General features: G+C 43.0%; 1 protein-coding gene across 7 annotated transcripts in view; it reads left to right on the forward strand.

The window, feature by feature from the left end:
- LOC117760902 (transcription factor SOX-13-like) overlaps positions 1-13,995 on the forward strand; it is a 46,400-nt gene that overhangs the window by 22,807 nt on the left and 9,598 nt on the right. For 4 of the 7 annotated variants that reach the window (XM_034584295.1, XM_034584293.1, XM_034584297.1 and 1 more), the window contains 10 exons: positions 952-1,168; positions 1,324-1,426; positions 2,383-2,416; positions 3,651-3,739; positions 4,004-4,176; positions 6,285-6,353; positions 6,484-6,598; positions 9,754-9,827; positions 10,440-10,605; positions 12,386-12,504. In XM_034584295.1, coding sequence (XP_034440186.1) covers positions 953-1,168; positions 1,324-1,426; positions 2,383-2,416; positions 3,651-3,739; positions 4,004-4,176; positions 6,285-6,353; positions 6,484-6,598; positions 9,754-9,827; positions 10,440-10,605; positions 12,386-12,504 — 1,158 coding nt within the window. In that variant the 5' untranslated portion in view covers position 952. Of the gene's footprint in view, positions 1-951; positions 1,169-1,323; positions 1,427-2,382; positions 2,417-3,650; positions 3,740-4,003; positions 4,177-6,284; positions 6,354-6,483; positions 6,599-9,753; positions 9,828-10,439; positions 10,606-12,385; positions 12,505-13,995 lie in introns of those variants that run through there. The other 3 variants (XM_034584294.1, XM_034584298.1, XM_034584292.1) reach the window with 3 other exon arrangements.

Consider the following 13,995-nt stretch of genomic DNA (forward strand, 5'->3'; position numbering starts at 1 on the left):
ATCTAGTATAATGTACTTTTTTACTCCAACAACTTTCAATCACATCTGATCTTTCCTTCTTTGATCACAACCATGAATATAAAATCATAGCCGTAATCCCTCTTTCCCAGGTATACAGGGTGTTAATGTGAAACATCTGCAGCTAAACTGCAATAAAAAAAAAACAGCAAAGTGGCCGTGATTGTTATGAGTGAAAAAGATCGTTATGTCAAAATACAGCAGCCCAACATTCATGATTTTTGTATTCATTTGAAGAGACAGCAACATTTTATAGCAGTTAAAGAACATTTTACGCTACATGACATCTATGTCATGGTGAACATTTTTGGATCAGATAGGCTACACTCAAAATACAATGAATATTCTAAAATTAATTCAAATATTGTAAAAAATAACTGGTTTGGGTTTTCTACTATGTTACACTAAAATTTTTAATTTAGAAAATGAAATTAAAGCTTTTTAAATACATAACCTCTGCTAAGGAACCCACTGACGTTTGGTGTGGATCTGGATCAGGGGGCAGGTCCAGTCATTTGTTTCCACTTCCTACTTGGTAGCAAGAACAACATTTCTATTCATGGATCTTGATGAAAAAAAACATGATATTTATGAAGTAGGTGTGCAATTTGGTGCAAATCCAAATAAAGTTGCAGCCCCCCCAGCACCCCTACTTCCAGTTTGCTTGGTTAAAGAGTATAGGATTTATTTTGGTGATCCCGACTTTTCATCAACTTAAGCTTCACTATTTTTGGTTTGGACTGAAACGTCTCAAAACCTCTGCTCTGGTTTATGACCAAACACCCAAAAACAAATTATATTCCCATCAGCAACATCGCAATCGACATGTTGGAGACCGTGGTTAACATTACACAGTAGCTAACATTTTGCTTGGCATTTAGCTCAAAGCACCGCTGTGCATGACAGTTGTGCGTTGTGTTTGTCTTACAACAGAATGGTTGATCCCAGCCCTCCTGCGCTGCACCTCCTCTCTTGCGGGAATGTCAGCATGGCAGGTGTTGGTGTCAAAGTAGAACAGGAAGAGTTTGGTGAAGGAGGCGGAGTCATTACCATCGTGGAACCCCCAAAAACATCTCCCTCACGCGATTGGTCAGGAAGTCATCCACTGGAGGCCCGCCAACTAACCCCACCGCTGTCCCGCTCCCCTTCGGTAAGGACATCAGCAGGACAGAGCAAGAGAAGTTGGTGACAGGCCCATAAGAAATGTGGGGAGCATCCCAGTTTATTATATGTCAAAGAAGTAAACGTGCTTTTCCTGATCCTGCGCTCATGATTTGTCTGTTTGTTTTCTCTGTGTCCTGACAGGAGGGCTCGCCAGGTAAGGAGCTGACTCACAGGCAGAGCCCCATGGGACTCAAGGAGGTCAGGAAGCATGATCGACCAGAAGTGCAATCCAACTTCAAGGAAGGTGTGTCTAAATAACATAAGAATAAGAAAAATATCTCCTGTTTGTGAACATTTTATTTAGAAGATGAATCATGGCTGTGCACATTGAATGTTCAAAAATAGGACTTTTATATTCAAGGAGTATCTCCACAGTGTAGTATAAGTACGGGTAAAGTCCAGAGAATTGGCCATGGAGCGTATAGGCAGTTTGCCTTTCACACATGCACAACGATGCGGGAGATCCTCTGCAGAGATGCACCTCCTCTGGAGAAAATACGGAGTTCAGTGCATGTCTGAAAGCAGCTATGGTGAAAGTGGTAAACTGTTAGCATGTAGCATGCACTGTCTCTAGCATGGCAGTAAACTCACTGCTGCTTTCAGATATGAACTGAACTCCGGATAATCTCCTGACATTCTCTGGTGAGGCTGTATGAAAGAACGTAAATGTCAGAGTGAGAGACTCTTTCTCCAGAGCTGATATGGAAAAAAAAAGCATGAGATCCTCCTGAGGATTCACCATGAGAGTGGGGGTCTTGATGATGTTTCAAACAAGTGACAGATGCAAAAATGAAACACATGTAGAAAACACAGAAGAATGTGTCAAGAGAGCTTTTGGTTTTAAGGAATGATGCAGAAGAATGAATACATTATGTCCTACCTGTCCCTGCTGCACCTCCTCTCACCTTGTTGTGAGCGCGTCTGAGCGGAGAATCTCTGTTCATATCTGAATAGAGCTTTAGCCTTGTAGTAATTGTGGACATTATTTCTATTGGCTTTAATGGAATAACATTGTTATGCAAAAGTAATTGCGGGTGTCTGAGAGCACTTGAACATCACTTCAACAAAGTCAGACAGGATGATCACGCAGGTTGTAAACAAGTTAAAACATATAAAAAAATGAGCTCCAGTTAAAGGAAGACTGTGGAGCCCCGAAGAGATCAATATTTTGAGGATTACTTTTGTGTTCCATCGTAATAGGTTTTGTGTCTGAACACGCCCGAGCCCGAGAGAAAACTTAACGAGCCCGACCCGAACCTGACAGACTTTCAGTTTTTTTTCTCTTTGATTTGATTTCAACGTAGCTCACTTCCATTGGTGAACGGAGGTTGTCGCAGACACTGAGCAGTTTGTGTGTTACAGTGACACTGAGTTTACTTGCTGGTACCCGCTAAGTTACTACAGCTAGGATGCCACAGGTAGTCTGTGTTTTGTATGACCAATAGTTTGATAATCGAGTGTGTTCATCAGCATGAGTCAGTAGACTTGATAACACCCGACCTGAGCCTAATAAGCTGTACATAGAGTAGAGTAGAGTTTGTATTACCTTGCACTCTTAGATATGCACCTATAATGAAATGCAAAAGAGAAACTATTGTGAGGTAACATAAAAGTATTGCAAAAGAATGCAAAACTTATCCTCTTCCAGGGCTCTATAGGGGATTATTCAAATTTGCATATAGTGTCTCTTTTTATCTGATGTTTGATTTGTGATCATTGATCCGTACACATTTCATCAAATCAATTAAAACTGAAGTTGAGGCAGTTGTTTATATTTTAGACAAGAAAGTGTTTGGATCTGAGTACTCACCATTTGAAACCTTTGTATCAGTGCAGCTCCACAGTCTGTGTCCGTCCTGCACCTCTCACCTCATCATTCTCTCTCTTGCTCACACACTGCATATACACTTCCATACACAATTTTCTCACCGGCCAGGCTTTGACGACTCCACATCTGATGGGTTTAAGTGCACTACCTTCTGCTGCTATTCAGCATTAAACAATAAAGTCTGCTGAAAATCGATGTGTAGAAGCGACGATTTTCGAGCGAGGCGAGGATGCTGTTTGGTTCCTGAATGGGTTTCAGGGAATCTGGGTGCTTTTTGTTTTTGTACGATTTTGCTCCGTCCCTCACATGCGGAGGAGAAGGCTGCTCTTCAAGATGCTCCTAAGACTCTGCCTGCCCTCAAGTCTTTCACCATCCTGCACTCCTCGCCTTAATTTTTTCTCAAATTCTCTCTACTCGCTGACCTTGGATTGTTCCTCTGCCCAAATATTGATCCACTCAAACACTCAAAACTTCTCCCAGACACACAAACAACCTCTGCCCTTCGCCACCTCAAATGCCTTCTTCAATCAATGCCATTAGGGAGGCAGAGGAGAACCTGAGACAGAAGTTTGGCGTTGGATTTTATTTGACAGAAAATATTTTTCACACCATCTAATGCAGCCTGTTGTGTCCTGTTAACAGTAATGCCCACCATTGAGAAGCTGCTGAATGCTGACTGGAAGGAGAAGCTTCTGGATAAAAGCACAGTGCGGGCAGGACAGCTGAAAGGTCAGCTTTCAGACACCGTCCGCACCTTTATACCATTTATATACGGTAGAATTATTTCACACACAAGTATCTTTTTTATGTTTAAAATCTGCTATTAACATCATTTGCTTTATTTCAAATGTGATACCTGGCTTTGTGAAATATTGTTTTGCATCATTTTGCTGTGAAAATGATTGTTTTTTGCTGGTGTTCTTTCTAAAATTTGGATACATTGTGACAACATGCGTAGTAACATAACCAAGACGCACCTCTTACCCCCTCCAGGTACCCCCGAGTCTCTGGCAGAGAAGGAGCTCCAGTTGTTGATGATGATCAACCAGCTGAGTGGTCTGAGGGAGCAGCTGCTGGGGGCGCACTCTGAGCAGAGGAACATGGCCGCCCTGCTGCTGGAGAAGCAGCAGCAGCAGATGGAGCTGGCTCGACAGCAGCAGGAACAGGTACCGCTCGCAATCCAGGCATCTGCTGCCAAATATCAACAAGACAAGCCAACATTAAAACAAATGTCTGGGTCCGCACTGACTGTTATCTTGATAACAGCTGTGATTGAACCTTCTGACTAAACAGACCCAGGAACTGAGAGTCCTCTTTGTGCATTGCTGTTTGTGTTTTGACTGCATGTGAAGAAGCGAGAGAATTACGCAAATCAGACACATACAACTGTAAAGTAATCTTTCTTGGTGGAATCAAATTTGCATTGACGTTGACATTTTCCGTGGTATTCACAACTGTCAGAAAGGAGAAGTGAGGTGGGAGATTTACGCCCTGTCTTCACTTATATGGATGTTCTGCAAAACAAGCGTTTTCCTCTGTGTTTAGTCTCATTCATTCAAACAGCGTTTTAAGGCACTCAATCTGAGATCTTTACAAACACCTTCTGAAGTGCCGATTTTCAGAAACCTTGTGTGTACATGTATAACAAAGCGCTTGGGAAACAATGTCATCACAGTTTACCACATACATGGCCATGCACCACAAAACAATAACAATTGCCAATTATTACCGGTTTCTCTAGTTTGGTTAACACTAGGGATGCACAGATATGGAAATTCTTGGCCGATACCGATATTTAAAACAACAATCTAGCCGATAGCCGATACCGATATTTGTTTATTACTTGCATGTGGCCTTCTTGGTGTGTAACGCCGGGTTTACACCGGGCGCTGAAGCGCCGCCCCGCGCCGCGCAGCGTTACGCCGGGTTCACACAGGACGCGGAAGCGCAGCGCCACGGCGCGCCGCGCCATTCTCAAGCGCGCAGCCGCCTGGCGGTTCACACAGGACGCGCATTTCTCCGCGCCGGTCAGCCCGCGATTCTGCTTTCTCCGCTTGTTGTTGTACCCGTTGAATGTCGGGGTTCGGGAGTAAATGATGATGGTCTTCATAGCCCCCCCCACCCCTCTCTTTTTATCTATATGACTGCTTGTGTGGCTGTAGCGGATGGGCAGAGGGGGACATTTAATTATGTGATTGGGAAAATTGGGAAAATTAAAACTCCAGGACAACAGAAGGGGAATACAAAGTATGGGATGCATATTTGATCATTTATATCATATAAAATATGTCATTTATATCGTTTAAAATCATTTTTCAGTCTGTTTCCTGGCGCGATACGCTCGCTCGCACGCCGAAACCATCGGTGAAGGGCGCTGGCGCGGCGCATCGCAGCCCATGTGAACCGCACAAAGGTTGAACAGGGGGGGGGGATGGGAGGCGCCTGGCTTTCCTTGGCGCTGCGCTGCGCGGCGCTTCAGCGCCCGGTGTAAACCCGGCGTCAGTGTACCATAATCTGGATGCCAGATTGGCAGGCTGCAGAAAACATACCAATGAATATCGGCCAATGTTATCGGTGAAAGTCAAGTTTATTACCGATACGCCGATGGCAGTAAACGAGCCGAATATCGGCCGCTACCGATATACGGCCGATACATCGGTGCACCACTAGTTAACACTGCTTGGTCTATCAGTTTGCATCTAAATTTATCTTCACTGCACCCCATTACGGGGATTCACAACCTTGCTCAATATTACTCAGACCACATCATTCTTCTCTGGCATTTGTCGGATCGCTGATGGAGACTTTGTCGTTTGTGTTCTAGCGTTTGTGCTCATTTTTGACGGGAAATGTAGACGGGATATTTTTCAAAAAGGGGGAAATTACCTGCATTCTCATGATATTAAAACCTTACTCTTATAAATTTATAATTAAGAATAAAGCTGTAATATTACCAGATTATAGTCGTCATATATTTTTTCTCGTAAATGATTTACTCTTTTCTCGCAATACTCTCGTGATATTATGATTTTATTCCCCAAATCTCATATTTCTTCAAAAAGTAGGTTCCAAAATTGATGAATGGATTAGTTGCTGTCATTGAAAACATCCAAACTGGCTTCACTTAAATATTATATAATCAAATGTGTACGCAGTGTGGTATGTTGTGGTGTTTCAAGCTGAGATGATGATTGAAGAAGGGACCGTGGCCACTTGTGTCACTGTGCCACTTGCATACCCTTGTGTGTGAAAATGAACATGTTTTGTGTCTCAGATTGCCAAACAACAGCAGCAGCTGATCCAGCAGCAGCACAAGATCAACCTGCTCCAGCAGCAGATCCAGGTCAGCTCCTCTCAAGACACTCACACATCTCCACACATCACAGCACGAGCAGCAGGCGATAAGGCCTCTACATGAGCTGATCAGAAACCTGAGCTTTTTTGTAAGGTGTGTTTGTCCTGCCCTGTCCCAGCAGGTGAACATGCCCTACGTGATGATCCCGGCTTTCCACACCAGCGCCCAGTCCCTCCAGGTCACCTCTGACCCCCAGATGACCCTGCCATTGCAACCAATCCCCTGCAAGCCAGGTCAGTCATCAAGCTAGCAGAGAGGTTTTGATCCAGATATTGGTTGTAATAACAGTTGATGGCTCGATTAAACTGGGAGTTGGAAGAGGACACAACAAGATGATGTAATTCAAAAAGTGCCCATCAAATCACAAATCAACTAAAGCAATGTGGAAAAAGGGAACAGAAATAGAACAGCTCTGTCTCAAGCATTGATTGATTTGAGATAAGTTACAGTTTCCTCATCACACAGACCTGATATTTGTATCTGCCTCAGTTTCAGTTTCTTTTATGGCCGGTTCTTGGGTTAGAGCTGGAATCTGATGTTCCACTCTGCAACTTGGGTGGCTGTGGCTCAGGAGGTAGAGCGGTTCGTCCACTAACCAGAAGAAGGGCAATTTAATCCCAGTCTCCCCCATTCTGAATGCCAAAGTGTCCTTGGGCAAGACACTGAACAGATGTCTTCACCTTTGTCTGGAAAAGAATATATGTGGCCAAAATGCCATAATTTTGATTTAAAGATGAACTACATGATAACTGTATTCAGCTGAGTACTTGTAGAAGTAATACTCTGCTCGTCCACACTACTCTGGAGTTTTGGATCCACTAAACTGGAGATGGAAACGCTGCTGGTCTCGTTTTCGTTAGAAAACTCAGAGGCTGTGTTTATGTCTGGACGAGCCGACATGTAGACGTTTGGAAACGATGACACTCACAGCCGCTCATTGTTTGGGCCTTTTTGATCACGGCTTCTTACCCTTTGCTGCCTCGTCAGCCTCCTATCACATGACACCGGTCCAGAAGAAAACCACTGGCATTAGCCTTGGCTACCAGTGTAGAATGGTAATATAATTAATTACGAGCATTGCTGACCCTGTTGTCTTTGCCAACAGCTGTTGTGTAGTTAAATGTGCAGAAGATGAGCTTTTATTCGGGCAATCTGGGACAATCCGGAGAATCTGTCCAGCGGCACGCACAAGCCCAAGAGGTGTTCTCATGATATATGTGTTTTCCGCATGTAGCCTGGGAGGATAAGAAGTGCATCCTTATGTGAATCTACTGAAATGATTCCTCTAATATACGATTGAGGGCCTGTTTGATTTCTTTCTGGCACAAATCACTACACAATGGTTGATAATAATATCAGACAGGATTTTACAACTCTGGAAATTCATTTTATTTTGATAAGTAATTTGCTTTATTCTATTTGGTCCAAGGCTTCCATACACTGACAACACTGGGGTTTATCAGTTCTTTCATATTGTATTCTTACGTGGCCTGTTATGAAGGGTGAATGAACACGCGACTTAGCTGACAATGACTGTGTTCTCTGAAGGCCAGAAAGTTAGTGCTGAAAAGTTGCTGTCACCGTCCATCCGTGCTGGTAAATCCTCGCGCTCGGGTACTTTTCAAGAGAAATTTCAGCATATTTGTACACCTCAACTCAAGGCCTGTATTACAGAGAAATGAAAAGGCATAGGTGAGATACAAATGTAGACTTCAGTTGAACAATATGGCAAATAGCACCTTTCATACACTCATGCTTGTACAGTTAGCAGGCTATAGAGGCCACCGCTTAGAGAGCCGCAGCTTTGTGCGGTCTTGCTTTCACGAGTCTTAAAAGCTCTGCTCGTGGGTGACCTTGTCTTCCCTATCTTTTCAAACCAAACTGATACAAAGTCAGTCTTTAAAACATTGTAGGTGGAATTTATGGATAGCCATTCATTTGCGTTCTGTATTTGAAGAAATGTGTGTGCTTCAGGATGTTTTGACGGATGAATGCTGGAGGACTGTGGGGTTGTGTGGAAGAGGCCAGCTGTAGCTAGAAATTTGAAATCCTCTTTTCTGTGTTAGTGAGTTTCCTATGCGACGACATGCTTGCAGCTATCAAAAGCTAATACATTGTACTTGCTAGTTCGGTATCTGTAGTAATTTGAGTGGACGTGAAGAGGTCAGAGGTGATGTCACAGGCGTTCGCAACAAAACAAATCCTTATAGCTGACTCACATAAGATGATTTAGATGTTAAATTTAAATTCTCACTTGCTGCCCACTTTTATTTAATTGTATCCGTGCCTGAACCAGTGAATTCATATGAATATAATTTTTACCCCGTTACACAACTGATCCAGTGCAGGAGTCGGATGTGCAGTGCACCACATCTGGGTGACAAGCTTAAACGTGAGCCTCTTTGATGTCGTTGTGTTACCTCACCTTTAGCCATGAATTTCTCCGTCTGTGAGGTATCAAATCTAAAATGCTTCCACACACATTCAGGCCTGAGCTCTTAGTTGTTCAGTATGACTCGCTAATTCCCTCCATGTCGTGTTTGTGAAGGGAACAAGAACTGCTTAATTCTACTGAACGGGCGAGTTACGGCCTGTAGGGGTGTGAGTTTGGTTTGGGCAATTAGACGATTTACCCCAGGCCAATAGAAATGTGTCTAAGATTCAAGATTAGGCCATTCTGGTTATGTTTGATGATAGCTTTTCCTTTAATAGTCCCGGCTATTGCTATTTGAAAAAGAAAAACCTAAAAACTGCCAGAAATAAAGTATTGAGCTGAATTTTGAAAAGTCGTTATGATAATCCTGCTGGATCCTAGTGCCGCTTTTGACACCATAGATCCTAAGACTCTGTTCCAGAGACTGGAACAACAGGTAGGGAGAAAGGAACGGCACTAGGCTGGTTTGAGTCATATTTATCAGACTTGTTGTTGCTATCAATAATAACATCTTTACACTCTTATTGTTTTCATCACAACCAGTCAGAGCTGAAACCTGATGGTGCACAACTGTTCCTGGTCACCCCCCCGTCTCTCTCTTCTCTCCCCTCTTTTCCACCATTCTCTGCTCTTCTCCCCATTTCTCTCTGCTCACCCCAACCGGTCGAGGCAGATGTCCGCCCACACTGAGTCTGGTTCAAGAGGTTTCTTCCGGTTATTGAGAGAGTTTTTTCTCTCCACAGTCGCCAATGTGCTGCTCATTGTGGGAACTGTTGGGTTTCTCTATGAATTTAAAGGTCTTGACCTTTATGCAAAGGGCCTTGAGATAATGAATATTATGATTTGGAGCTATACAAATAAAATGTTATAATTTTGCAATTTGTTATATTCAGTACATTTAAAAAAGTTTCAGCTTCAACCAGTGACAGTGTTTTCCATACTCATCCTCCACAGCCATGGACTATCCTATGCAGCTGCTACCGAACCCTCACTCCACCCAAGTGAAGAGGAGCAGTTCCTTCCGACAGGTACAACGTCACCACAGAATAACTATGAAGTTTATGTCAGCTATTTAAATGTTCATCTCACTGCATCAAACTATATTCCCAAGTTCAACACAAACACAGTATTTGTAATACATTCACCAATGGAGCAGGAACAGCGGATTATGTGTTCGCTTACTGTTTATGTATGAATGTATGTGTTGCGCTTTGTGTGCAGTTGGTGTAGTTAAAGAAAAGCTCTGCAGATTAAACAGATAATGTAGTGTCTTGGTATGTGGAGGCTGAAAAGCCTTTAGAATACACCACACCCTCTCTCAGAGGTTTAATGTTTGTAGTTTAAGTGTGTGTGAATGGGTTCATCCATGTGTGTGTGTGTGTGTGTAGGTGTGTATTCAGGATGAAGTGTATTTGCATGACTTGTTCTCAAGCAGAGATAGACCAACACAAAGGGGAGAGAGGATGAGGTGAGCATGAAGACAAAAGAACAGAAACGCTACAAAGGTGTGACAGATGCGCTGCGACACGTCAAATCTGCTGTGCATAACCGAATACGTGCACACCCTCGCCTTTTACAGTTACGCCTTAATGTGTGTGAGTGGCCCCACCCTTATTCATCTGCTCTCACTGTGTGTTTAGGAGGCGAGTCAACCATTGAACCTGACCTCCAAGCCAAAGGGGATGGAGCTAGGGAAGACGCCCAGTCCCCAGAGCCTGGAGCTGGGATCCCTGGCACTGCAGGGGGCTTACAGACTCAGGGATCTCCACAGAGAAGTGTCCCACAGTCCACCGCGATCTGCCCTCAGTGAGTTCCATTGAAATGGGAGTGTGTAGTCACGAAGGAGACAAAAAAAGAAAAACATCCTCACATCTTCTCTGAGGTTGTGCAAATCAAAGTTGCGGTGTCAGAAACTCTCCGTTTTTCTGCTTTGTTACGATTGCAGGGTTTGAGAGGCCACGTTCCTGCTTACACATCATGTTCTTCAAGATACTGTCTCTAATAACTTGTCACCTACACATGTAGACAGTTGTATCATTGTAACATAAATTATTTAACTCCACAACAGCCGCTAGCAAATACAACAGGGTTCAACAACACTTGTAAATGATTATATTATCATTATACGCTGGTAGCCGAGGCTAATGCCGGTTGTTTTCTTCCGGAAGAGGGTCATGTGATAGGACGCTGATGATCAGCAAAGGCTACGTCGTGACCAAAAAGACCCAATCAGCAAGCGGTTGTGAGTGTCTACGTCATCGTTTCCAAATATCTCAGTTTCTGCCCGTCCGGACTAAAACGCAGCACCAGAGTTTTCAAACTAAAAGTGTTAATGTGGACACCAGGTGTATCAATAGGAGAGTTGTGTTTTCAAACAAAAACAAACTCTGGGTTTCTCCTCAGTCTTGGTATTATTGATCTTATTATTCAACTGATTCACAATTGTTGGTGGTAAAGCATCAAGAAACTTGCCAACAAAGACAGGGAAGAAAATGATTGTGAGCTTGCAAACATGGATGGAAATGCTAAAAACAATTTCTAATTCTTCTAAACATTGGCTTTGGAGATTTTTTACGAGGAAGGAAATGAATTCAGGAAGTAAATAAGGTTCTAGGGACATAATGCTGATGGAAACATAACATAGAAAACAGGATATCTATAAAGCCACAATCCGCACATAGCAGCTTTAAATGAAAGGAGTAAAACCTTCTCCGATTCAACCCAAAGCTTCCATACTTGGTGGTGTCTCCCACCTCTTTCCTTTAAAACATGTCATACAGGGCAACAAAAGCAATGCATTTCACATTTCTAAAGCATATGTTATGCCATAAACAAAAGGAACAAAAGGGAAGTCAGCGCTGGCTCTAGTAGCCAGAGAGTTAATAGACAAGTGAGCAAGGGGAGCTTTCGGAACAGTACCACCCCCAGTGTTTGATTGACAGATGATGTGTCATCTGTGCACACACACCACAGTCATGATCGCCTGGCAACAAACATGTGGTTAACTTCAAAGCAGGATCTGTGGGTTATCACACTAGAAATGAGGCCTTTTCGACCTTTACATACCCAGGAAAAGCTGAGCGGTAGCTACTTTACAGTATGTATGTGAAAGTAGTAATTGTGAGACAAGAGCTCAGGCGACAGACCGCTCTAAATGCTAGTTCTTCTCCACTTTCACGACAGAATGACGGCAGCTCGTCACAGATTTCTTTATGCTATGGTCTAGTTCAATGATGTTCTGTCATGTACCATTTTCTGTGTTTTACCATTAGCTTTCAGGACCTTCACACAGGTGGTCAGAAGAAAGTTCTCTTTTAAGGAGGCCTGAGCAAATATCAATAAGGTCTGCATAACAGGCAGTTTGAGATGAATAAGAACTTGTTTTTGTAAGAACTGTGAATCTTGCAAAGCTATTGTAGGAGAATACAAAAATAATATTTTTGTATAATTTAAAAAGCACATTGTCATCGGCATAATTTCAGCATAGCTGCCTCTGACACTTCTGTGTCTAATGCCATTTTTCTCTTCTTTTCAATGCTCCCCACATTTGTTTACCTCGTTGTCGCCTGGTGCTTTTTGTCTGCAGGTTTCCTTGGAGACGGCGACGTGGTCACACAGGCCATCCACGATGCCCAGCTGCTCCTGAAGAGCAACGGCAGCGGCGGGCGAGAAAGAGAGAGAGACAGGGACGGCGGGGAAAAGATGGTGAGTTGATCGCCCCCAGTTAACACACAAACACACACTATGGCTGCACGATATTAGGAAAACATGCGATATGCAATAACGTTGTTGAATGTTGCAATGACGATATGGCTTTCGATAAATATATACAAATGCTTAAGTATATGGTGTTAAAGAATTTCTGCTTTGGTTTCTAACATAGACCCCATACAGTGAGTAACCTACACAGACATTGAAAAAAATTTAAAAGCATTATTTCCATTCCAACAACATTGTTTTATTAAAAAAAAAAAAAAAAACCTTGGCTATGGACGCAGGGACCACAGACAGCTCCACATCACGAGGGAGCGAGCACCCAGCCCGGCGACAGCGCCACCAAGTCTGGGGCAGACCCCCAGGGAGCCATGCACAGCTCCACTAAGTCCACTTACAGTGTTCATTTGGGGTCTTTTCATACATGATTGGAACGTGAAAAGCAAGCGCGCCCCACCATCCCCTCCGGGTCTTCGGACATTGACTAAGTTATTTTTACCCAGTGTGGATTTATACGTATGTCCGATCACACTGTTTTTGTGTGCATGTCAGTGAGAGGGGAAGAGAGCGAGCGAGACGGGCTGATGAATGCCCGCGCTGCTCTGAAGAAAGATTAAACTAATTTAAGAATCATTATGTGATGATCAGTGTTGACATTGCTGCGTCATTTCAAACAAATCAACTTTAAACTGAAGCGAGTCAGAGATGTCAGCTGAGTCTGTGAGAGAGAAGGAAGTGAGCAGCGGAATTAGTGTGTTTGTGTGTGTACGCCGTTACCTTTCCCTCAGTTTCTGGTACTATAATAAAGAAGCTACGCAATTCTTTTCTAGTAATCAACCGCTTATAAATATCAATTTGGCCCTGGACAATCGTGATCACTAGAATTTCTTGTCGGACGCACGATTATCATTCATGTGGACACAACTTGATGAATATTCACACTGTTTTAGCTCCGTTTTTGGCCTCCACCACCTCCAGTGCTTTAGCTGCTGAATGCTGCAGTATGTCTATACTTACTAACATGTGGAGGTTTAATCAGGGGTCAGAGTCCGGTTTAGTTTAGTGTAACAGGGAGTCTTGCCCCTCTTGAGGATTTAACTGACAGAAGCTTAACCCAGCTGTAGCACACACAGAAGAGTATTTTAGGTGTTGCCCTCTGGAAAGTGCAGATATGTAAACACTGCACAAAACAGACAAAGAAGTATGCTGTGACAAAGATGGTACTTACTGCTGTTATTGTACTTTTTGTTATTCTATGGTCAGGTTCTACACTGGAAAAATACCAAATGTTGTTTTAACAACGTAACGTAACATGGAAACCTTGCTCTTACAAATCTTAGGTCGTATCGTGCATCTATCTAGATTTGTTATTTATGTGCAAGCTATTAAAACTTCTTGAAATTATCTATTTCATCTGGAACCCGATTGTAAAAATTCTTGTTGTTGTCTTTTTGGGGTTTTGGTTGTTGTAAAAGTTGTCTT

The sequence above is a fragment of the Hippoglossus hippoglossus genome, chromosome 5 (assembly GCF_009819705.1).
Source record: "Hippoglossus hippoglossus isolate fHipHip1 chromosome 5, fHipHip1.pri, whole genome shotgun sequence".
Taxonomy (NCBI): domain Eukaryota; kingdom Metazoa; phylum Chordata; class Actinopteri; order Pleuronectiformes; family Pleuronectidae; genus Hippoglossus; species Hippoglossus hippoglossus.